We start from the raw sequence: 26,047 nt of genomic DNA on the forward strand, positions 1-26,047 counted from the left end.
GACAACATACTTGCTTTGTAAAATGTCATCACTGTATTTATCAAAAACAGCAGGACTGATACCCTACTGACATTACTTTTTGAATGCTTTGATTACATATCCCACCAATATTTCAGGCATAAATGATAAATGTGAGCTAGATTGTTCACTGCTGCCTAGAGATGTGCTTATGCTAAAAAATTTAATAATGGTTTGTCTTTTCAAATCTTCTAATGAGTGTTGGAAATGAGACAGTTTTATACAAAGTGAGCATCGATGCTCCATGGTTCTTTGCTCTGCTGGTATCGTTGATCATTATTTTCCTGTTTATCACTCTAAAGCTGCTTTGAAACAGTCTGTATTGTATAAAGCACTATATAAATAAAGGTGACTGGACTTGTGTTGTGGAAATTCCAGTGCACTACAGCCAAGGCCAAGTTTTGGCAGTGACAACTTTTGTGTTTCGTAAAGTTTGCTGCTTCAGTTGTGGTGTTGATTCACATTATCTAGATTATTGTGTTGAGTGATCAGATGCATTTTAAATAACTAAATACAAAATTACCAGCTAACATCATTTGACTAATCATATCATCAGCACATATGAAAGTGTGAACGAGTACTATCATTCAGTAATCAGCAATCATTCTGATTTGATTATAAGAGCAGACTGATTGCTATAAAAGGAGGGAAGACGTGCTTCTGATCATTGTGTTCTTGTGTTAGCAATGGTTACCTCCAAAGAAGGAGTAGCCATCATTCACTTTGCATCAAAATGGCCTCAAATGCAAGCAGTGCCGCTGCTAGCCATTTTGGTGCCCTAAGCATAATTCCTTTATGATTTTTTTTCAGTTCAAAATGGCGAAATTAGACAAAACTATATTAGATTGCCTAATTATTTTTTGTCATTCGTTTAACATTTATGACCTAAAAAAAACTGTCAAATAAAGTTAAGTTTAGCTACTTACATCTTATCTCGCACTTGACCGTACACTGAAGCGTCGAGTTGCACTGTTAAAATTCGCGCTCAGCGTCTGTGAACATAAAGCCCGCCTACTTTGATTTGATTGGTCATCTCAAATATTCTGACACTGACGAGCAGTGACAGACCAATGAGGCTCAGATGAACACACACATGAACACATCACACACACCCTGTCCTGTGTTTCTGACGTGCTCTCTGTCTCTGCTCGGCGCCGCTGCGGAATGAAGAGGAAGAACGCGCTGAATCTGATTATAACAAGAAGTTTGATGATTGGTTTTTCATTAGGCTATTTTTGGTGCCCCCTCAGCACTTGGTGCCCTACGCACAGCGCGTGATGCGCGTGGTGGGAGCGGCGGCGCTGAATGCAAGGAAATTGCTGCAAAGAACATTGCACCTGAAAGAACCATTTACCGGCTCATCGAGAACTTTAAGGAGAGAGGTTCAATTGCAGTGAAGGCGGCTTCAGGACACCCCAGAATGTCCAGCAACCACTACGACCATCTCCTCCCAAGGAGTCGGCTACGAAATCGTGACAGCACCCCTGTCAGAGCTTGCTCAATATTGGCAGCAGGTGTGATTGCATCTGCACACACAATGAGGCGAAGACCTTTGGACAATGGCCTGGTATCAAGAAGGGCAGCAAAAAAAGCCACTTTTCTCCAAGAAAATCAAGGACATCGAGGACAGACTAAGACTCTGCAGGAAGTACAAGGATTAGACAGCAGAAGAATGGTGCAAAGTTATTTTCTCTGATGAAGTCCCCATTGCAAAAGCCTGGCCACTCCCTATTAAGTCCTATTGTACCAAATTTTGGTTGTAGTTCCACCAGAGTTCCACTGGGGGCGATCGTCCGAGTGCAAAATGAATGGGAGTCTATGGAGCGAGACGGCTAAATTTGTCTCTTTCACCCGATTGCCGTTGAGAAATCTCAGATTTGAATGTAGGTTTTGCAAGTTCAACATGGGTTATAGGTCGAAAGTTGAATGAACGAGTACTTATGTCCTTTCGATTTCTTACAGGTTGAATTGTTGTTGCCCATAACACGCTAGCATTCTGCTAATGGACGCTGATTGGTCAGTGAAGGACTGATTACGACCAGAGATACCGCTTGATGGCATCGTGGCATCCGAAGCGGGACCAGAATGTTAAAGGGGTCATATAATGGTACATGCACTTTTACAAGTTGATTGTACTGAAATGTGTGTTGGCAGTGCCTGTACACAACCATCATAAAATGATAAAAATCCATCCAGTGTTTTTGTTTTAATCTCCTTATATGTTGAAAAAAGGATCGGTACCAGATATTCGTGTTCCTGCTGAATCTCCAGAAGAACGGAAGTGGGTGTAACGTTTTATTAAACTTTATATTAATATATTAATCTTTGCAAATGGCTGCACGCTTCACAATGAATTTGTTTACACTCAGGGTACATTACGGCATGTTTTCTATGTACGACGTTCTCAATATAATTCATAATCCCACGTTTATACTAGGGCTGTTGGAACGAATTCCAAAATTCGAATATAATTCGAATATTAAAAAAATCAATACTATTCGAATGCTGAAGTTACTATTCGAATATTTTTATTTTTATATTTTTTATATGCAATCTTGTCTTTCTCACCACCTTGGCTTACACGCATGTGAAAATGAAATGCTTTTGTTTCGTCTGATGAACAATAAAGTTTTTGAATCGTAACACAATTGTGCACGTTATACACGTTGATCATCATAACAATACTGTCAAAAATGGTAAATGTTTAACGACGTAAAAAAGCGCCCGTGAAGCGCAAATATCTTGGCGAATACTCAACGGATTCAGTGAGCACCAAACTCGCTGGAACAGTCTAGTCGAACTGAAAAGAACGGTATAAATTTCAGAATGTTTGGTGGTGTTTTCGCGGAGATATTAGCCGAAAACCATCGGAAGCGCTTCAACCATATTCAGCGTGAATAAATTTTTTATTGTAATGTTAGATGTCCCTCTAGTGGACAGAACGTGTAACAACAACCACATGCTATAGTGGCATTGGCGATCCATAAGCCTGAGTAATGTCGTAAATATTAATAATAGGATGAATTTGAGCATTTAATATTCGAATATTATTCGAATATTAAATAAAACAAGGAATGGAATTCGAATAGTATTATAGAGGAAGATTGACAGCCCTAGTTTATACTGAACAACGCGTTATGGTTATTGTGTTATTGAGTTACAAATGGTGTATTGCACAGAACAGAGGGGCGGAGTGAGCACAGCTCATTATCATTTAAGTCATATGCACTGAAACGGCGTGCTGAAAACAGAGCTGTTTTTGACCAGGTAAAATAAGTGTTTTCTTACAATACTAATGAGAATTTTTAATTAAAGTATATTACAAACTTTTAATTTAGACCCTAAAGAATCATATTAGCTTGTACAAAAATGGCATTATATGACCCCTTTAAGGCGGACTTAACTCTTCTAGCACTTGTATTTACCTGTGTCAGCTGTGTTGTCGATGCCGCGAGAGAAAGGAAAGTGCAGAGCGCGAAAGCACCAAAGTGACTGAAGGATTGCCGTAAAGCAGTATCTCTGGTCGTACGATGTGTATGACGTCATTGACCTTTTAAAAGACTTTTTAAAGCAAATAAGTGATAATCTGTAATTTCTTTGCATCTCCTTTCGAAAACAACATTCAAATTACTACAAATTACGAAAAAAAAATATATCCTAAGAAAAGTGGATTTTGAGGGGTATAGCTCCATAGACCTCCATTCATTCTGCACTCGTCCTGTGAGCACCCTCATATGGAACCAGAGTGGAACTGCAACCAGTTCAGAACCCGGAAGTTTACTGAGAGGGAAAGTTCTCCCCATATTAGACATTCTCTGGCACTAATAAGGCAAGAATGGATGGCCATCAGTCAGGATATGACCCAGAAGCTGATATCCAGCATGCCAGAGCGATTTGCAGAGGTTATAAAGAAGGGTCAACATTGTAAATTATTGACTCTTTGGATCCATTGAAAGTTTTTGCCAATAAAAGCCATTAAAACGTATGAAATGCTTAGCATTGGTTTCCAGTATACCATAATTTAGCCAAACGAAATTCGTGTCACTGCCAAAACGTTTTTTTTTTTTTTTTGCCTTGACCACTGAACTAGGGAGTTGATTGAAATGCACCCAGTAGTTTTTGCACACATTGCTATGAAGTTGCTTGGGTTTCTGAGTAGTTTTAGCACATCGCTATTCACTTGCTTAAGTGTTTTGAGTAGTTTTCATGCATTGCAATTCCCTTTATTTGGTGTCTGATTCGTTTTAGCACATTGCTTTTCATTTTCTGAGGAGCTCCAAGTAGTTTTAACACATTGCTATGAAGTTGCTAAAGTGTTCTGAGTAGTTTTAGCACATTGCTATTCACTTGTTAAGGTGGTCTCGGTAGTTTTAATCACATAGCTAAGGTGTTTGGAGCATGGCTGTGCGCTCTCTGGCAACTTTATAGCAATGTGCTGAAACCTCTCTGAACACCTCCTTGCCTTAACAAGCATGAAAAACATCATCTTAAGTGTGTAAGAAAAAGCGACATCACTGCTTACCTTGGGTCACACATGAAGTCAGTGCTCTCGCCATCCGCCCTCCATACCAGCCACTCCCTAAAGGAGGGGTGGCAGAACATGCGCGTTCTGTCTCGACGGCCAATCAGAAAGCAGGAAAGAGCATCCATGCGCTGCTGGAAGTCCTCCCACTCCAGCTCTCCTCTCATGGATCCCGCATTCAGTGCCCGGAAGAGCTGCTCATCCGTCAGAGGGTGCAAAGATGCCAGAGCCACGTTTAGCAGTGGCAACATACGCTCAAATGCTGAGGCCGATGGGAATTTCATGTTGCACTGCAGCAGATAGAGCTCAGACAGAGACACTGGTATCACCTTATAGCTGGAGCTTTTAATGACCAGGTGACCCTTCTCAAACAGATCGAGAGTTAATTTTAAATAAAGATATGAGCCCTGGCTGCGGGAGACCAGGTGGGCGCTGAGCTTGGAGAGGTTCGCTGGGTCTGCTTTGCCATTGATGGCAATGTTGCTGATGATGTCAGGGCTGTGGTCTATACGGTGCTGGATGTAGGAGGTGAGGTCAGAGGTTATATCCTTGTTGTCATGGAAATCATCCAAAGAGATGATGGGAAAGTGGAGGAGACTGGTGACTTCCTGTTAGATCAACATAAAAGACACATAAAAGTTATAAAAATAAAATGAAATGCATCGAAAATGCATTCATCTTGGTTTTATATGGTTTTGCAAAATAATAATTTTATTACATTTTATACCACAAAAAAAGTTTTAAATGAAAATGTATTCAATATATTTTAAGGTAGACATGAAACATCATGAGTAGAATTTATTCATTCATAAATATCTTATGTTGAGGGAGTTGCACCACATGACATTTTAGAAACCTGCCATGTCATAAAATCTTATATATTGAGGATTGACACACAGACACAGTCTATGAGATCATTTCCTCTTTTTATCTCTACATGTTGGTTAGACCAACTTGACTGATCAAATTATAAAGCGACAAAACTACACAAAATGGCCATTTTCGACAATTCCTGTATACTAATTGAGATTAAAAAGTGACAGCTTTCTGCCTGCTTCAATAGAAAGTCATGCAATTAAATAGTTTTTTGGTACTTTAAGGGATGAACCTTCATTTAAAACGACTGTTATGCACCATAGCACAGGAGTAACGACCACCGGCTTTCCAAAAGAATCTTGAATAATTATAGTTCTTTTAAGATAACGGTTTTGTACTGTAACCACTGACAACTGCATGCCCTTGATGACTGCAAGAGGAAAAAAATTATTGAATACTACAAGGACCACAGAAGTCTGCTCATTTCTATCTTACAGCACATATTTATCATCATATGTATGCAAAACAGAATAAATGTCAAAACAACTGCAGGATTAATGTTGTAGAATAAACACCGGCAGCCTGGTTGTGTGGGTTGCCTTGCACTTTTGGGTCACTGCTCCAAGAAGTAGTAAGTGAGAGAAAAAGAGACAGTGTATGTGTGTGAAAAGTGTATAGGGACACACATAGCATCTGCAGTATTGCATCACAGCCCTTATCCCCTCTTATATAAGCTTGGCTCCAGCAGGTCGGAGTCCAGCTCTGATCAGACGTGGATTATACACACACTAGCCACTGACCAGCATCCAAAACTCACCACAGCAACCATTCTGAAAGCTCTGATCACAAAAGGCACATCAGGACACTTTATAGGCTAGAGCTTTAAAACTTTCTGAATGGTCTTGCTTTGTATTAAAACCAGCATAAAAGTTAAGGGTGCAGGCTGTGCAAAAAAAAAAACTTACCACTTGGTTGACCCTGACGGTCACAATCAGTTTAAGCCAAATAGGAAATTTAGAGATGATTTTGGTGATGAAGGATGCAATGGTATCTCCATAGTCTGGTTTGTGGAACTCTGCCTCATTTAGACCGTCCACTAGGATGATGTAATCTTCCTCTGGAATCTTACTCTCTGCACAACACAATAGAAACGACATGGTAAAACAAAGTCAAATATGGACCCAGAGTCTTTTAAGAGTTTGGCATTACGTGGGTGTGTTCAGGTTTTTGTTCAGAAAAGTTAGCAGGAACAATTTGTACTGTTGAATGTTTACTACGTGATTTTAGAACACCCAGCACAATAAAAACCCTTCGTGCTGCCTTCTTTCACCATATGTTGAGTAGGAAAAAGCGCCTGCAGTCTGTAGTGAAACTCTCACTCTCAATGTTTTTGAGTATTTGCCACTTGACTAACACCCTTCCAAAAATTTTTTTGGAATAGTTAACTTAAAAATGAAAAATTTGCAGTATTTGGAGCTCAACAGCATTATCATTACCTTTCATTTTATAGAAAAAGAGAATCTGCTTTTGTGTTCCACAGAAGAAAGTCAGTCAGTTTTGGAACAGCATGATGGTGAATAAATGATGGCATAATATTAATTGTGGGGTAAATGATTCCTTTAAAGTCGCAACCTTTAATTACTTCTATAATGCAGAGTTTTTCGGATAGGATTCTCAACAAGAAAAATGAATTTAGGGCAGGATTTGATTTTATTGATCACCAATTGATTGTATCATGAAATGAGGGCATTCGATACCAGAATGGAGGAAAACCTGAATGCAATTTGGCATTCAATTTAAAGGACTAAAAAACTGGTTAATCTTGAAAGCATTTAAGGTTAACATTAACATTTCTTTTTAAAATCTATCATTATTTGTTATTAGTGTCGCAATAATTTATCATTAACAAATCAGAATGAAATGACTACATTAACTACTAGTATGATTATAGTAAGGCTGCATTAGCTACAACAGTAGCTTAAAAAAAATGCCTAACTAGCTGTTTGACTCTCAAATAATATTTAAAATCCACTAATAGTCGGCACAACCTAGGTGCCTAGGAAAGTTCGTTATTACAATGACTTATGATATAGATTACAATACATAAACTTCTTTTTTCATCACAACTCAAGGATCCTCAACTTCATCCTAGTAAAAAAAAAAAAAACATATCTACTTATCTTGGACTAATCTTGGAAGTTTCACACATGGAATATTCACCACATTAAGCTACCAAATCCAAAATATGACCTTAAAAAACAGCACATGTGAAAGGTGTAGTTTCTAATGCATTTAGCAAAATGCATTAGTTTTCATAAATAATGCAGAATATATTTATCATGACCAGCAAGGAATCCTTATGTCAGAAAAGTTTGCACCATGATGGAATGTGTCTACAAGTACATATATAGGAACAATTTTAATTAGGGTCATTATACATTATAATGTCATATAAAGGCTGTTTTCTCTACTATATTATCTCTTTAATCTGATGCTACAAACCAGAAACACTGATTTTCAAGAGTTCAGACTGAAAGCTCCATGTCTTCATTTTCATACTCGAAATTTGCTCTAGCCTCATTCTCTAAAATTCCTGTTAAGTCCTTCATCTGTCGTTCCTTGTGATCCAAGCCGTTTCTGAGGACCATCTGTTCACATCCATATTGGGCCAAATTAAATGAGGCAAGAACGCTCTTTCTCCCCCCATTACCCCTGAGCAAACACATTTCGTTTTTATTTGATTGTGTGATTAATGACAGTAGCATGTGATGAGTCTCACCTTTGCGTAGAAGTGTGAGGGGCTCCAGGACTCCCTTACGGAAGGCGGCGGCAGGGTCCTGGACACAGGAGCGTAAGCTGAGCAGGCTCTGCAGGTGCGTCTCTCGGAGTAACAGCTCTCGATAAGCACTGAGGCGAGGGGCTCTGCACAGTAAAGCGGACACACTGTGCACAAACTCCGGGACCAGGCATGTGTACGTGTTATCAGCCTGACAATAGTGATACGCAACCACCTGCAGGGGGAACAGAAAGAGGGGAAAACTTGAAAAGTGGGAGTTTTGAACAGGTCGAAACCAAAAAGAAAAGAGTTGCTTAAAGAGATTCTTCACCCAAAGTGTAATTTCTGTCATTATTTAATACCCAAAAATCTTAACAGCTCTAGATTGTTTCCTAAAAGCATTGTAAACCTAAGTAGATTGTAGACACAATTGGCACAAATTTTCTCTATGATCTACTTATGCTTACAATGCTTTTGAAAAATAAAATGCAGCCCTGTGATCAAGGCTCCAAAATGACAAAAAGCACCATAATAGTACCATAAAGATTTTTGAAGTCATATCATAGCTCTGTTTGAGGAACAAAACAAATTTAAAAGTTATTCACTCAAAAATGTTGATATCTTGATTCGCATTCATGAGGAAAGTACAAATGGCCAAATCATGAACGAATCACTCTTTTGAGACTATTCTTTGAAGTGAATTGGATGACCCAGTAAAAAACAGTATGAATTATTTCCTAATTAATCTGATTGATCCAGTTCAGTTCATTTAATGACTCGATGATCCAGTTGCAGTTGAGGGGAAGGTTATTAGTGAATAATGAATACAATTTCAGTCTGTTTTCACAATACTAAAATATGTCTTCAGAAGTCATATGGACTAAACCTTCATTATACTTTTTATTATTGTATTATTATACATTTTGTGTAAAAACATGCCTTTATGTGGTGTACTTTGAAGGGTTATACAATTTTGTTTGTTTCTTTCTTTCCTCCTTTGTTTGTTTCCTCTTTGCAAATCAATGTTACAGGATCTTTCCTGATAAATCCTGTCTCTCCTAATTTCCTTACCATGATTTAGTAGACCAAGGTTCTGATCACCAAATAAAGATCATTAATGTGTCAATGTGGGCAGTCGTGTGTTGATACAGTTTCCAGAAGGAACAGGAGCACTGGGGGGGACGTTTTTTGGTTCTGAAAGTTACAGTACAAGGTTTTTCAAAGTACATGGAGCTCTTTTATCTCAAAGATCAAGGAAAATTAGATTTCTCGTGATATAACCCCTTTAAGGTTTATTTGAATATCATGAATCCCAAATAGTTCTGAAATACTGGAGAATCCAAGCTTCTGAACAGAAGCGAGTCTGAAATCGTGGCCTGAAACGACTTCCTACTGGCAGATGGCTGATTAAAAAGACGTGACAAGAAGACTCAACAGAGAAGGTTCGGGTCCAGATGTAAACGGAAAACACGCACACATACAGGGCAAAGTGTTGAATATGCATGTGGTATGCAGTTTGCCTCTGTCGAAACATCTAAAACAATGCACAAAACATCATGTGTATTTATAAATAAACATGAGAGCTGCTTATTTTGCTGTAAACAATTTTTGAAGAGCTTCCATTTTCAAAACGGCTCAATCAAAAAATTTACATTAAAAAAAAAGTGTGTTTTCTGGAAGTGGGCGTTATGAAAGTTCATGTGTTCTAGATGAATGCGTCACGAAACCCATTGAAATAAACAAGAATTATTTATGTAACATATTGAGAACATGATTTGCATAATTAAGGGAATTAATTAAATAAGGTGAAGGTCACACCTGATCAGCGACTAGAGTGGACATTCCAAGCCTTTCAAAAGAACTCCAACAAAAGCACAGCACTTACTTTAAAGTTTAAATAGAAATCTTTTGTAACATTATAAATGTCTTTACTGTCACTTTTGATCAATTTAATGTGTTATTGATTTGCTGAATAAAAGTATTAAAAGGCATTTTAAGTAATTCATCTTCAGCAGCGTTATTCTGCAAAGGTCAAAATAAATGAGAAACATTTGCTGTGAGAAAATGTATATAGCGCAAATTACAGATATTACTATGCGGAGGAGATTTGATTTCTTAGAGGAACTCAGAGTAAAGGCCCATTCACACCAAAAAAAAATAGCAATAACGAAAACTAGTCCTGTCCGAATAGGGGTAAAGTGTGTACCTTGTTAGCCAGGCGTTTGACTGCCCCCTCTCTGTGCCGGTGTGTGTCTGGCGTAGGCGGGCAGCTGTTGCTGCGGAGGGGACTCTGTGAGGGGGGGTTCAGCTGATTGGTTTGATAAGCATCAGCTCCTCGATCTACAACACAATCACAAACAATTCCCTATTATTTCACATAAATTCAAGCTGTTATTGCACACAAATACAGCAGTCACTACAAGTGCTGAATATAGGTGTTGGATGTCTGATTGGTTGAACAAAGTTTTCATGTTCAACTAAAGCTTTGTGATGAAGTATTGAGATCAAAAACCAGCAGTCTTCAGAATTTCGACTTTTGCATTTCAATCGTTTCATATGGTTTTGGAAAGACATGATGGTGAGTAAATAAATGACAGAATGTTAAACTCTTACTCTGGGGTGTAGCTTCAGGACTGTTGGAGGCGATCTGCCTCATTCGTCCACCATGACAGCTGAGAGCCACTAGCCGTGACATCACTGCTGTCTTACCGAAACCAACGTTACCAGTGATTACAGCCCCTTTACCCTCACTGGCATCTCCTCCCCCCATAAGCACATCCTCCAGTCGCTGAAACAGCCAATCACGGCCCACGAACACTGCATCCAAAGAGACGCTGGGTACCTCAAACAGCAGGGGTTTGAGCATGATGTCCACTGGTTTGTAGGGTGTGAGACGAGCTGGAGGATTCAAATAACAAAGGTGTTAAAATAAACTACACACACACACAGCCAAATCAATGCAGGACAGATTTATAATGAAAGGAGAGTGAATCATAAGAACTTCATTGCTCACATTAAAGATGAAAATGGACCCCAAACACCCCATTTATTTTCTTAATAAATGTCCCTTTTTTGTATTATGCGTGATTCCTAAAGAATAATTGTTCTAAATAGAAAAAGATGTTTATTTTCTAGCTAACACTGTACTAAAATGTGCAGGGAAAAAACATGAATTTATTGTATATATATAAAAATATAAATGTATTTATGATTATAAAAATATATATTATAAAATTTTGCACTGAATAATATCTCTCAGAAATGTCACATGGAGTTTAAATGCATTGCCAATTTATGCAGTCTTCACAGGGTTAAACTTTATATTACCTTTCATTCATTACATTCATGAGGTGTCAATTATTAGATTATAATTTAATGATGGTGGTTGTTGATGTTCTTTCAAATGAATTGAAATAATTAGAAATGACTCTTTCGTAATGTTTTTATATTTGAAGAACTGATCTGCTGTATTATGTAACAGCATTATATCCAGCTTATTTTTAACGTAAGCTCGGGCGAGGCCATTTGTAAATTGAATGTTTCTGGTGCTTATATTAATGTATATTATATTCAATGTAATGGTTTGTAGCATGAATATTTGGACCATTTACTGCACTTTGTTATTCTAGTCATTTACCTATAGCAGCTAATGAATCAGAAGTTTCGCACATTCAAAGAAAACAGCCTACTTACACGTTGCAAAATAAGGCAGATAATAAAAGTTATTATAGTGTTCTGTTTGCATATCATTTGGTAAGTTGGAGTTAGTCAGCACCTTTATTCTCTTGACTGCGGCCCCCTGTGTGAGCTCCATGCCAGGGCAAACGCATGGAAGAGCGCTGGGGAGCATTTCTCTGTTCATCCAGATACCGCAGCTCCTCCAGTTTAGTACTGCTAGTGGCTGCAGGGAGAGAGACAGAATGAGAGAAAGAGTCATTTAGGGTTGTGTTTGGCTCACAGACAGCAGAGAGATTACATGCCACCTCTGTGATCTCTATGAAGAACAAACACAATCTGCTGCTGTGTGTGGAGGAACACGTGTACCCAACACACACACACACACACACACACACTTTAATGAGGGGGAAAACATACAAAAGTATATGAGGAGAGTGAGGGAAGCTGGGATACTTTTTACTTCCCAAAAAAAAAAGAAATTAATAGACCTATATACACTCACGGGCCACTTTATTAGGTACACCTGTCCAACTGCTCGTTAACACTTAATTTCTAAGCAGCCAATCACATGGCGGCAACTACGTGCATTTAGGCATGTAGACATGGTCAAGACAATCTCCTGCAGTTCAAACCGAGCATCAGTATGGGGAAGAAAGGTGATTTGAGTGACTTTGAACGTGGCATGATTGTTGGTGCCAGAAGGGCTGGTCTGAGTATTTCAGAAACTGCTAATCTACTGGGATTTTCACGCACAACCATCTCTAGGGTTTACAGAGAATGGTCCGAAAAAGAAAAAACATCCAGTGAGCGGCAGTTCTGTGGGCGGAAATGCCTTGTTGATGCCAGAGGTCAGAGGAGAATGGCCAGACTGGTTCGAGCTGATAGAAGGGCAACAGTGACTGAAATAACCACTCGTTACAACCGAGGTATGCAGCAAAGCATTTGTGAAGCCACAACACGCACAACCTTGAGGCGGATGGGCTACAACAGCAGAAGACTCCACCGGGTACCACTCATCTCCACTACAAATAGGAAAAAGAGGCTACAATTTGCAAGAGCTCACCAAAATTGAACAGTTGAAGACTGGAAAAATGTTGCCTGGTCTGGTGAGTCTCGATTTCTGTTGAGACATTCAGATGTTAGAGTCAGAATTTGGCGTAAACAGAATGAGAACATGGAACCATCATGCCTTGTTACCACTGTGCAGGCTGGTGGTGGTGGTGTAATGGTGTGGGGGATGTTTTCCTGGCACACTTTAGGCCCCTTAGTGCCAATTGGGCATCGTTTAAATGCCACGGCCTACCTGAGCATTGTTTCTGACCATGTCCATCCCTTTATGGCCACCATGTACCCATCCTCTGATGGCTACTTCCACCATGTCACAAAGCTCTAATCATTTCAAATTGGTTTCTTGAACATGACAATGAGTTCACTGTACTAAAATGGCCTCCACAGTCACCAGATCTCAACCCAATAGAGCATCTTTGGGATGTGGTGGAACGGGAGATTCGCATCATGGATGTGCAGCCGACAAATCTGCGGCAACTGTGTGATGCCATCATGTCAATATGGACCAAACTCCCTGAGGAATGCTTCCAGCACCTTGTTGAATCTATGCCACGAAGAATTGAGGCAGTTCTGAAGGCAAAAGGGGGTCCAACCCGTTACTAGCATGGGGTACCTAATAAAGTGGCCGGTGAGTGTATGTTTCAGGATGTCTGCTATCCACTGCAGTTACAAGAATACGTATATTATATAAAAGCATGACTCAAAATAGTGGTCCAATGACAACGAGGCAGGAAAAGGTTTAATATTCAGAATATTTGAATTTAAGCATTTGTAAAGCAAAGCTTACCATTAGCCACTTGCTCAATTTACCCTGCAGCATCTGGCACACTTTACCCCACTGCTATCAGTTTTGGAGAAATTATTAATTTAATAATTCATGACTGATGTTAAGCCAAAAAAATACATGGTTTTATGCATGGGCAATTCATTTTTACAGCTGGAATTGTTTAGCGGTTTTACCTTAAGCAAATGCTTCTCACTTTTCTCATGTGTACAGTATATCTAAATCAAGAGTACAGTAGTTGTATATGAATGGATCACAAAAACTATGTTTGTTAGATAAATGGATGGCACATCATACCCCAGTCTCTCTTATTTACAGACACACATACTGTACCTGACTTTTATTACTCGCTCATAATTCATCCATTTATTCATTCAATCCATCAATCGCTCATTTCATTCAGCATTTCTTTGCCCGCCAAATCTACACCCCTCTCTTTCCACTCATCCCTGTACAATCTCCCATCCTGTCCCATAATCTAATCTGCTTGAAACCCATAATCTCTGCAGATGGGCATAAACACAGGGATGATGATTGTCATTTGTCACGTTGCATTCGCTTGTGAAGGGTCTCAAATGTGAAACCATGATCAAGCCCTTTGAAGCGGCAAAGATATAAATACATTAACTTCCCTTTCCCTGCGCCGTACCACAAAGATCACCACAGAGAGGCACTTGGCGCGACATTTTGCTTTGTTGGCGTCATTCAGTATATCTGACAGCAATTTCCCCATTTAGCTTTACAGCAAGAGGAAATCAAAGCCACCCGTTTGCAAAGCTTTCTACAAGGCGCAGGAGGAGAGGCAGCCAAGCGGTACAGTGCACTGTGCATTCAAATACAATAAAAGCACATACACACAAGTAAACTGAGGGTGCTCCAAGAATGGGGTGTGAAAACGTCCTGATCTGTCTACTTTATACATTTACACTGAACAAAATTATAAACGAAACACTTATTGTGGCCAGCCTAAGGCACACCTGTGCAATAATCATGCTGTGTAATCAGCATCTTGATATGCCAGACCTGTGAGGTGGATAGATTATCTCGGCAAAGGAGAAGTGCTCACTAACACAGATTTAGACAGATTTGTGAACAATATTTGAGAGAAATAGGCCTTTTGTGTACATAGAGAAAGTCTTAGATCTTTGAGTTCAGCTCATGAAAAATGGGGGCAAAAACAAAAGTGTTGCGTTTATAATTTTGTTCAGTGTATATACCTTTATACATTTTCAGCTAGCTTGAAAGACACAAACTATAAGCAAACACAATAGAGTTCAAGAGTTTGGGTCAGTAAGTCATTAATACTTTATTCATCAAGGATGCAATGACTTTTACATTGCTACAAAAATATCAATTTTCTTATTAATGCAGTTCTTTTGAACTTTCTATATATCAAGTAATATGTATCATGGTTTCAACAAAAATATTAACAGCACAAATTTTCAACTTGAATACTGGATTAATGGCTGCTTTTTTTTTCTTTTTTTTTATAACAGGCATAAATTACATTTTAAAATACATTAAAACAGAAAACAGGTATTTTAGATTGTAATAATATTTGATAATATTACTGTTATTACTGTGATTTGCATTAGAAAAAAAATTACCCAACCCCAAACGTTTGAACAGTAGTGTATATAATCTATCAAGTAGAACAGTGTCACCTATTTGTGGTCCAAAGTACATATACATTTTTTTTTATCACATATTTTAATGTTTTTAAAAAATCTATTTGTAGTTTAATGTGGTACTGTTTTAGTGTGTTTTAATGTTTTATGTTCAATATGTGTCTGATTCAGTGAGTTTATTCAGCGAAGAATTCCTCAGACTGATTCAAACAGATAACTTTCGAATTTGAGTCTTTTTGAGCAATTCATTACAAAAAGACTCCTAATAACTCTCTGATATCCTAGTTTGTGAATCAGACTAAATTAGTTGCACTTCACTTTTGTTTGAGTGCAGCCAGCGAAGACTAAACAACACAAAGACATATTGCCTTCACATTATTTTGCTGTACACAACATCTTTATATAATCACATTCAACTTGGGTAAAATTCGACTTCTTTTAGCATGATGATACAGATATAGCAAGAGGTGGAATGATGAATAGTGGTGCAAGAAACACTGAGGTACCAAACCCCTGATCCAAATTTTACAGCACAAAAAAATAATAATACAGCATGTGATCTTTCATTACTCACCTGCCACAGAATTTGGCCGTGGCATAACCAAAGAAGTGCTATGGTACGTGACTGGTCCATCCACAGGTGATGTCATGACAGGTGCCACCCCTCCTGTGGTGCCTGTCCCCAGCTGGGCTTCACCAGACACCACCGGCTCCTCCGAGGTCATGGGAGTGCAGGACGGATGAGCGCTACGCCCGCTCTCGGCCCTTAAACCTGCACCACCATCTTTCGCCCACTCCAGACTAGAGCCACTGCGTTCTTCATTCTCACTGGAACTGGTGACTGTTGCTGCAGGATAGAGAGAAAGAGAGAGATGAAGGTGAATGAGGTGTGGGGGGGGGGGGGGGGGGGGATATTTATGGGAAGGACACAGGAGGAGAGAACGACACAGAAGGACAAAACAAAACATCACAGAAAAGAAAACAGGAATTAACTATCAAAGGCAGTTTTTGAAAATGATTGACAACCGATGATCTTCAAGCATGAGAACATCAATAAGGACTTGTTTAAGTAATTGCTGTCAGGCTTTTTGCTTTAAGTGTGTCCTTTCTTTACCGCAATCAAATAGAAAAACACTATTTTGGGCTTTAAAAAAACCTTCTGATGTCCTACTTCAAGAAACCTCCGGCAGACCTGAAATAAAGACAACGCTGTCCTAGTTTTGATCGTGCACATCTCAGACATATAAGAATTTACAGCACAGGCCAACAAAAACACTTCCAGAAAGTTAACAGCTTTGATAAGGTGGGTCTCTGGAGGTCTAGTGTTCGCTTCCTCGCTTGATCGCGATCCCTGGAGAAAAGTCAGTTGTGCATAAAGGTAAACACCTCCGTCAGCATCTCCAAATGTTCCGTAACACAATACATACAAATATTACAATGACATAACCACTAGCAGATTCATGGAGCCATTCACACTGGAGTCAAACATTTACTTGTTGAGCTCAACTAAGATTTGAGCTTTTGGAACAACAAGTATAACTGAAAGCTGACGCTTGAAAAAATCACACACAGTGAACACAACGGTAATCCATACGACCCCAGTTGAAGAACTAATGTCTTTTGAAGCAAGAAAATAGGTACTAAATAATACTAATATTAAAAGTTTTTAGTGCATTTTGAAACTCACACTGTACTTCCGTTCCGTGTCACTTCTCGCATCAGATTCAGCTTACTCTAATACTCTAAATAAAATGATTGTAACTTACAAACTTTATGAATTACAGTCATAAGGCACGATTAGCGTTTGAATATATTATTCCACAAACAAGCATACTTTTGCATCAAATACCTTTAAATTAAATTAAGCAAAGAATGGGGCTGTCAAAGATACTTTATGGATCTTCCTTTACCAATAGCAATGTTTTTGCAGCTGAACTTAAATTCAACCAAACAAAAACGCAAATGACTTCAATTTAGTTAAATGCCATTTCTATAATTTCACTTCAGCAATAAAAAAATGAAACAAAGAATTGAACATTTTCCTCTTGTGCTTCTGACAGCTGGATGTCAGACCAGCTTTTAATTCAGCCCGACAGATATGCTTTCAAGCTTGGCGTGAATAGACCATTCATCAGTGGGTTGTTTCTTTTTCATTTTGTGCTCAGTGTGAAAGAGCCTTAAGATTCCAATTATCTACAAAGCAACATTTGAATGGAGTCTATACGTTAAGAATGCTGTAAGCAATTATTTCAATACCATGCAACAACAAAAAAAGGTAGCAAATAAAAGAGGACTTTTGAATAAAGCGGACTTTGCTAAGGAGAGAGGTAGATGTTACCTATGATTCCACTGTCCTTGCTCTCCAGGGTGGAGCTGGGTGTAGTGATGATGGTGGAGGTGGCAGTGGAGAAGGTGCTAGAGGAGATAACAGGAGCCCTGCTGCTGGAGGAGCTCTCAGGTAAGGTGGAACAGGGGCTCTCTGCGCTGGGAGACGCCGTACTGCTGGTCAGAGTGGAGCAGGGACTCACGCCCTGACTGGACACTATGCACTACAGAGTGAGACAGAGAGCGAGACAAGCAAACAGAAAAAAAAGTAAATAAATATTGCATTAAGGGAAAAAAAGAGACAGCAGAGGAAACAAAAAAAGGGAGCGAAGAGATAAAGTGATAGATGGAAACTGTTAAACTCAGCTCTTATGTCCATACAAGGGCAAGGCCAAAAATACTCCAAGCCCTCCAGTCTGCTTTTGTTCCAATATAAGCAACCAATTCTATGCTTTTGGAAACAGATTTAGGCTGCAATGGTGACAGTAACCAACACACAGACAAATGTGCATCCGCATTTTACCAGTGTTTACAATGGCAATGCTTTGGTTAGGGATAAAGTAAATCTGCAAATCTGAGGAGGAAAAAAGCCAACAAGTAAAGGTATATATAAAATAAAATAAAAGACTTTATGGTTTTGAGACTTAAAGGATTCTTAATCCTGGTCTTATTGTGACAAATTCATCTGTGATGACAACTTTCCAGAATCTAACCAAGTCTAATCAAGATGGAAAAAATGACGTCTCATTCTGCACTTTCTTCTCATTCACTTGCACAAGCATCACATTATGGAAATAAAATGGGTTGCGAAGAGTTTCATGTTGACTTTAAAACAGTGGTTCTCAACCTTTTTTTCTCCAAAACAATATTCAATGCAAATATAAGCCAAGATATTTTCAGCATTAAATGTAACAAAGCTGCTTGTTTTCAAACTATTTTTATTAACAAAATGGGAGTATTTATATATTAAATTAGTGAACCATGAATCATTTTGTGCCTCCAGAAGTTAAGAAATGTATGTTCTTTAATAAAAACGTTTCGTTTTAGCATTTCAGTGAAGTTAGGTTAATATATTTATAGCAATTCATTAATTTAGTCATCCTGCGGCCCCCTTGGAAGTTTGCTGAGGCCCCTGGTTGAGAACCAATGCTTTAAAAGAACCAAAAAAAGCATTCTTTTAAAGCTTTAAAAGAACCAGTAATCTGAAAGCAGATTACACCCCAATGTTGGGGTGTGAGAAATTATGGGTTATATACCTGCTGCAAAACTAGAGGAAGTGCTTACAGGGCATAAACCAACAGTCCAAAACTTACTGTATGACTTCTGTTTTCATACTATACAGAGTACATCAAATCCTAGATACTACTCTGTCCTCTCCTCTTACCTCTCTCCACACTTTATATAGGTCAGGGAGAGTGATGGTGTGTGTGTGTGTGTGTGTGTGCGCAGTGTACCGGAGCCCTGGTCCCCAGAGAACTGTTGCCTGCCAGCCGCTCGCCAATGAAGGATTCTCATCTCTCCACACACACAAACACACATCAGAGTAAAGCACAGCTCAAGCTTTCAGGTAGAGCTTCATACACCTGTTCAATAATTTCCTCAGTGCTGCAGTTGAGTTAGAGAAGCGTGCGTAAGAGAGACACTGTTGCTCCACCCGCATCATTCGTTTTCCTGCGGAGAAACTGCATTACTCACCGGCAGCAACATCTCCAGGGTGCTTATCCACATCAAGACTGTTTCAATCCTTATAAAGCAGCTGCGCAAGAACACGGCATCGGACATGCATAAACCAGCATTCATACTTAACGCACTGCGTTTGAAAAGGCTAAAGGGGAGATCAGAAACTGGCCAATCAGAAAGCACATTCTCATTTGTGATTATGCATGACTGATGAAGCATGTTTGTAGATAAATTCAGCAACCAGGAGCTTTGTGTGCAGCAAACCATAAAAAACGCTACGTAAGCCTCTTAAGAGCAACTTATATCCCAGATAAACACCTCAAACCTCTGTATGATGCACCTACTGTATTATGATTTGGACACACCAAAATAAATATCTTTAAATGTTAAAAACAAATTGAAAAAGAGACTGAATGAAGATCAAAGTTAGAGTTTAGTAACTAGAAACTAGTATATTACAGATATATAGTGGACATCAGCAGGGTTAATATAGTTAGTTGAAACTAATGCTAAAATAAAATAAAAAACATAAAATACATTTTTGTTGCTTTAATTAAAATAAATGGTAACTGAAATAAAATAAAAGATAAAAAAAAAAAACTTATTTTATTTCATCTAGTAGCCAAGGCAACATCTCATTTTCATTTAGTTTATACTGATGTACTAAAATAACTAAAACTGAGATAAAAATGAATAAAAACGAATAAAATGATTAATTAATTTTAATAAAATTATTAAAAATGCAAAATTACTATAACTAAAATTATTAAAAAAATTATAATAGTATCTCAATGACACTAAAATAACACTGAACATCACACACACTGTAACAATACAAAGCTGGTTGAAAATTGGCGAACTTATCCTTTAAATCAATGTCAGTAGTATATGTAAATAAACAATGTGTATCAATCTCCCAGTTTATTTGTCATCTAAAGCAAAACGTATCATCCGGCAGACTTTTGTGAAAACTACAGACCGTACTTCCGCATTTTTGTATTGCCACTCTCGGACAGTCTGATCAAGCCCAGTGCATTATGGGTGTTAAAGTTTTCCTACATTATTTGCAAAAGGGAACGCCACAGTCCTTGTTCTCCATTTTATCTAGCCTTATTGCACCTATAAAAAAATTATAAAAAAATTAAAAAGTGTTTCTAGACATCAAAGTTTTATTAAAAAAAGTGATAAAATAAAATTCTGTATCAAATTTATAGGCAAGACAAGTAGTTTGTTTAGGCATGGTTTGTAGGGAAATTACAAACCTGCGCACACATATTCAAACGAATATAACTATAGAATAAATTTTTAATGTGCATGTGAACGCCATCCGGTCACAGGTTCGCGTTTAAAGTCTGTTTAGAGAGAACGCCATCGTCTTAGTGGCCCCTAATGTAATAACAAATGATAATTTTGCTGGAAGTGAATCAATCAAAACCAACTTTAGCCGGAAATAACATTATTCAAAATCGCTATAAAGCCAAAACAATCTCTGTTACCGTAAATTGTATGTTTATCTCTGCAAAGCTGCTTTGAAACAATCTCCATTGTTAAAAGCGCTATATAAATGAAGGTGACTTGACTTGACTTGACTTAAAAGCCCATCTTGCCAGTGATAAGTCACCACTTTAATGGTACAAACTACCTTCTTTTTTTTAAGTGGAAGTCTAAAACAAAGCTCTTCCAATAGAGTGTCTAGAGTGAAAGTGTGATTCTGGAAGAACAGCTCCAGCAGTGTCATCGATCTCTCTGATAAATGACCTCTGGTATCCAGGGCTCATTCAGTGTAACCTGACTGAAAAGAAAATTCAGAGGCTATTTCCTCTTTCTAAGGATGTTATCGCCCTAATCTTACATATCTTTAGTGACGTGATGCCACATGTTTGTGTATCAGACTGCATGTATCTCAGAGTTTGGGTGTTTAGACCTGTAGGGTTCATGTTTACCTGTTTCTCCTCCATGTTTGTTTGTGATGAGGTGGGGATGGCGTCTCCCAGCAGGAAGCCCAACCGTGTCATGAGCTCCTGGACAGCCGGGGAGGAGCCAGACTCAGCCGGCGAGAGCAGCTCTGCGCACACACACACACACACATATTCAAAGGTTAGGGAAGGATGAACAAAAAAATCCCACACCCAAAAGCAACATGTCTACAGGTACCCGAACACACTGACATTCACATTGACGAAACATCTACTTGACCACACGTACATTCAAACACTACATTCAGTCCAATTACACATTCAACGCTATTCCTCCAGGGCGTACAGTGAATCTGTCCCAACTCACCAAGATCCAAAGGACCGGTGTGGCACTTCCTGTGCTCTCCTCTCGCTGCCTTTCACAGTCTCCTCTGCTCTCTGGCAATCTCCGTCCCTCCCTCTCACATCTCTCTCTCTATCTCGCAACTGTTCTCTCTCTTTTAGTCTCAATCCCTCCCTCTCTTTCTCTCTCTCCCCCTCCTCTCTGTTACCCTGTATCTCTCGCTCTGTAGTACAACGCACTGTCTATACAGTGCACCACTCAGCTTCAGAAAGCCTAGGTTTGAGATTCGGTTATTATGACAACCAAGTTTCTATCCATTCAGAGGCTGTGTGTGTGTGTGTGTGTGTGTGTGTGTGTGTGTGTGTGTGTGAGACAGAGAGGACAGGGTGTGAATGTGAATGAGCAGAGATCGTGCTCGCTTCAATCACTATAGGCTAGTTCTCATTCTCAGAATACGACTGGCTAGATACACACACACACGTTCATTAATTCTCTCCCTTTCTTATGTGCACAACACCATCCCGTAATTCTGCACAGATACAATAGAAAAACATGATTCTATGCTAATTTAATGTTAGATACTGTCAGTTTAGGAAATTAAGTGAGGCTCATTGAGTTGTTTAAAACCAGTTAGAGATTTGGAAAAAGCAACAGTTGGCTAAACATTATGACAACATGAAATCAAAATGACTTTCTTCATTAATGTCTCTGGTTTTTGTGTGCACGATTGATCCGAGCACATTATTCTAACGAATAGACAAAACAAATATTTGGGTGATGTAACCCTGGGGAAAATATTAACCAAAACATTTAGCCTGACGGGTTTATATTTATATATATATATATATAAAAAATATATATGTCTTACGAAAATCTATCACAGATTTATGGATGAATTAAAATAAAAAATTGAATTATTTATTTGACATTATTGGTGTTTTTTTAAGATGCTAGGATATTCTGGGCGGTTATGCAGAGTGTTGTTATGTGGCTACTAAACTTTTATGAGTGGTGAATGTGGTTCATTACAAGAGCAAAGAACCCACTTTTAAGTCTCACTCATATTCTTGGTTCAGTCCCTGCAATTTATTTCAACCATTTTATTGTCCACTAGGTGAACATCTTATTGCTTAGAAAAGTAAATCGCACCACTCTTCTCTTCTCATCATGTCTTCAGCACAAACCGTTTATGATCACGTTCAATACTTAGAGGTAAGGGTCTAATAAGGTTAGAAAAAGATGGCCTCATAAAAAGGTGAAAATGCCCCAGGAAATCAATTTAAGGTGGTAAATATTGTCCCTTAATGAAAAAGTTAATTTCTCTTAGAGAAGAAAAAAATATTGAGATTTGTCAATATTGCACACCCTTAATTCAATGTATAGACAGCCTAACACAAATGGATGAAATGCCAAAAAACTCTAATGCTGATTTCATGGACACTTTCCTACCATGTACATACCAAGACACAAATGCACAATTAAACAAAAAAGCTTAATATGTGGTCTGACATTTTTACGCAATTACGATATGTAAATGAGCAGGGAAGTCTTGTGTAGCATCCCTGAGGGGAAGACAGGGCAACAGGCCACAGTTCATTAGCATACTGCACTCTGTCAGCAACACTGTCCTGCTCCTCCACCCCCCTTCCCTTGTTAACATATCCTGCCATCAATCTGGCTTTACACAAATCACTTCACGATCGATCGATGCTGCTGGTCAGCTAGTGTTGTTTACTTTCGATTGACAGCAGAATTTACAGGCAAACCTCAAGCAGAATCCATATTTAATACATCGTTCATAAATCATTTATTAACGTGCAATGAAATGCAGCATATGCGTGCTCGTCCTCCGGGTCTACATCCGAAGGCGTGTAAAAGCACATGCTAATCCAGATAAATGTTCCCTAATTAAAGCATTTATTCTGCTTTTCTTCACAATAGACATTAGGACAGTGAGATGAGTGTGGATTGTTTCAAAGCCAGTTTACAATTGGTCCACAGGTCTGAAGCCAGCTCCTCTCTCAGCTGGTCTCCAGTTGATCTACGTTGGCCAAAGGAATACAGACCTCCCAATGAGTTCACACATTTCACTCTCGTTTTGCGTATGAAGACCACGTACACTGAACCGTTTTCTCCACACACGCTTACACGCAAAGTTTAGACATGGCTTGTTTTTGCAAAGCACTCAAGCAGTAGTGTAGTGGTGCCTGCTCATTTTGGCAGGCCAGAAGTCTAGAAGTCTAGTAACACTTGTATGTGTGTGTATGTGTGTGTGAGAAAATCATTCCCGAAACGGTGCCAGATTCCCTCCTGATTGTTTGAGTGAGCTGTGTAAATCTAAATTCTAAGTGCGTGACGTACAGCAAAGTACTGGAATAAACCTGTGTAATGAATTTGATATAAAAATAGAAGCAACGACACCATTTATAGCATCAGATGGTACTCATTAATATAAAACTGCACCGTTTATAATGCCACGTTTAATCAAATTAGTACCACCATATAAGCAACTGTTGTAAAGAACACAAAGATAGTCAGAGGTCTTCCTTCATACGTGAAGGTTTGTGGGTTCAATTAGACTGCATTATATTATAATTGGGGCTGTCGATTTAATTATAACATTTATTAACGCATTTAACGCACCCGCCCCGCCCCAGACCTATGTAGTTCATCATGTCATACAGTTGATTGGTGACGAACATGAATCAGAAGTCCCTCTGGGTTGTAGCCCATAGAATGCAGTTAGAATGGCCCTAAAATTCAAGATATCAGGGGAAAAAATGCCCCTGTATGAGTTTGTCTTATATTTATATCATGGTATTAAGCAATATCACACAAGTATATTGATTTTATACAACAGTTCAATAAATAAGAATTTTTTAGAAACAATATTGTCTAATTTTGCTCAATTTTACTAACGAAAATTGCCTATTACCCATAAAGCCAGAGCAGAACTGTTTCAGAGGTTGAACAGAGGTGCTTATGGGTCAAGTGCATTTCTTGAAGAAAAGAAAAAATACAACTTTTAGGTTTCCAGGTTTTATGGGGACTTTCCATACTGTACAAACTGTATACCCTATCCCTTAACCATAACCCTACCCACCCATCACAGTAAAAAAACTAAGTAAAAAAAAAAAAATCAGATATTAGAGTAATTTAGACACAAGAACTCCTTTATTTCTCTGCGTCTCTCCATATCTCTCCATTTCCTCTTTAAATTATCCCGTCTCCATATCAATCCCATCTCTCAGACTGTGAAACAGCCATAATCTCACTGGTCTTATTCGGCTCTTGTCGTTTTCATTTTCTAGACGCTGAAATCTATTTGCATGCTAAAAAGCTCGGGAACACCATTCCCCCTCCCCCTGTCCACACTTCCATCTCCTTTCATCAAATGACCTTGCTCATCCACGTATAGCTTATGAAATAAAAGTAAATACCATTGTAGTACACAAACTCGCGCTTTTTAATCAGTATCATGTGCTTGTATGTGTGTGAGTGACAGACAGAGAAACAGCCTGAAAAAGATAGTGAGAGATATGAGAGAGGGAGAATGCATCTATGTATGGAGGAGTGTGAAAAAAGAGGGGGAGGTGGAGAAGAGGACGTCTGACATGGAGCAAGAAAGAGAGCAAGACAGAGTAAGATACAAGCAAAATAACATGAGTGATCGGTAGCCTCAGAGAAGAAAGAGTGTGTCATTCAGTCATATAGAAAGAGAGACAGACAGGGTGAAGGGCCGGAGATCCACAGACAGCTCGGATCCTGGAAGCTGAGGGGTCAATTCAGGGATTGTCCAACTGGATTGAAAATTCATAGAAAACTACAATCCAGTAGGAGCCAAGCTGACTGTTAACCTTAGTTTATGTATCAGGCAGGTATCTTCAAGTGAATTTTAAATAAAACTAACCCTAACAACATGAATAAATAAAACCATAAAATGTAAATAAAAAAAAACAAATAAAAAAAACAACAATAAATAACACAAAGAAACAATAAATAAATAAAACCACTAATAAATAAATAAATAAAACCAAAATAATAAATAAATTCAATAAAATAAATGAAAACACAACAAATAAATAAATCAGAACAAACAAACAAACAAACAGGAGGTCCACAATATTTCTCACTTTCAACTAAGATGCTTTACAACCAGTGTTGGTGAAAGTTCTCTTTCATAGGTTCACTCAACGCTGCGGAAAGCGCAGTGGGATATCCTCTGGATGTGCCGATTGCCTGAAGCCCTATAGAATCACGCCAATCCATTGGCTGATGGCGCTCGCGCAAAGCTGGCTCCGCCCTGACGCTCTTACGTCGTAGCATGATGTACGCGCGCGCGCCATCTTCTCCTCAGATTTCTCTGCCTTCACGAAGCGGTCACATCTCGCCCTTCGTGCGGTTTTTCTGAGCCCGAATTCTTCAATTCAACTTCAGCTTTCGTCTCGACACTTCAGCGACTGGTATAAGTGGAACTCTGTTCTCCTTACAGT

At 38.7% G+C, this 26,047-nt stretch overlaps 1 protein-coding gene across 5 annotated transcripts in view; it reads right to left on the bottom strand.

Moving 5' to 3' along the window:
* The window catches only part of tanc1a (tetratricopeptide repeat, ankyrin repeat and coiled-coil containing 1a), an 87,719-nt gene that overhangs the window by 17,290 nt on the left and 44,382 nt on the right, over positions 1–26,047 (bottom strand). For 4 of the 5 annotated variants that reach the window (XM_056266812.1, XM_056266810.1, XM_056266811.1 and 1 more), the window contains exons 5-13: positions 21,239–21,360; positions 17,629–17,839; positions 15,865–16,137; positions 11,908–12,033; positions 10,746–11,030; positions 10,339–10,472; positions 8,136–8,367; positions 6,322–6,488; positions 4,541–5,148 (exon numbers count right to left, since the gene is read on the bottom strand). In XM_056266812.1, coding sequence (XP_056122787.1) covers positions 4,541–5,148; positions 6,322–6,488; positions 8,136–8,367; positions 10,339–10,472; positions 10,746–11,030; positions 11,908–12,033; positions 15,865–16,137; positions 17,629–17,839; positions 21,239–21,360 — 2,158 coding nt within the window. Of the gene's footprint in view, positions 1–4,540; positions 5,149–6,321; positions 6,489–8,135; positions 8,368–10,338; positions 10,473–10,745; positions 11,031–11,907; positions 12,034–15,864; positions 16,138–17,628; positions 17,840–21,238; positions 21,361–21,578; positions 21,685–26,047 lie in introns of those variants that run through there. The other variant, XM_056266813.1, reaches the window with a different exon arrangement.

Source organism: Rhinichthys klamathensis, unplaced genomic scaffold (assembly GCF_029890125.1).
Source record: "Rhinichthys klamathensis goyatoka isolate OS25496 unplaced genomic scaffold, OSU_Roscu_1.1 h1tg000254l_1, whole genome shotgun sequence".
NCBI classification, from domain to species: Eukaryota; Metazoa; Chordata; class Actinopteri; order Cypriniformes; family Leuciscidae; genus Rhinichthys; species Rhinichthys klamathensis.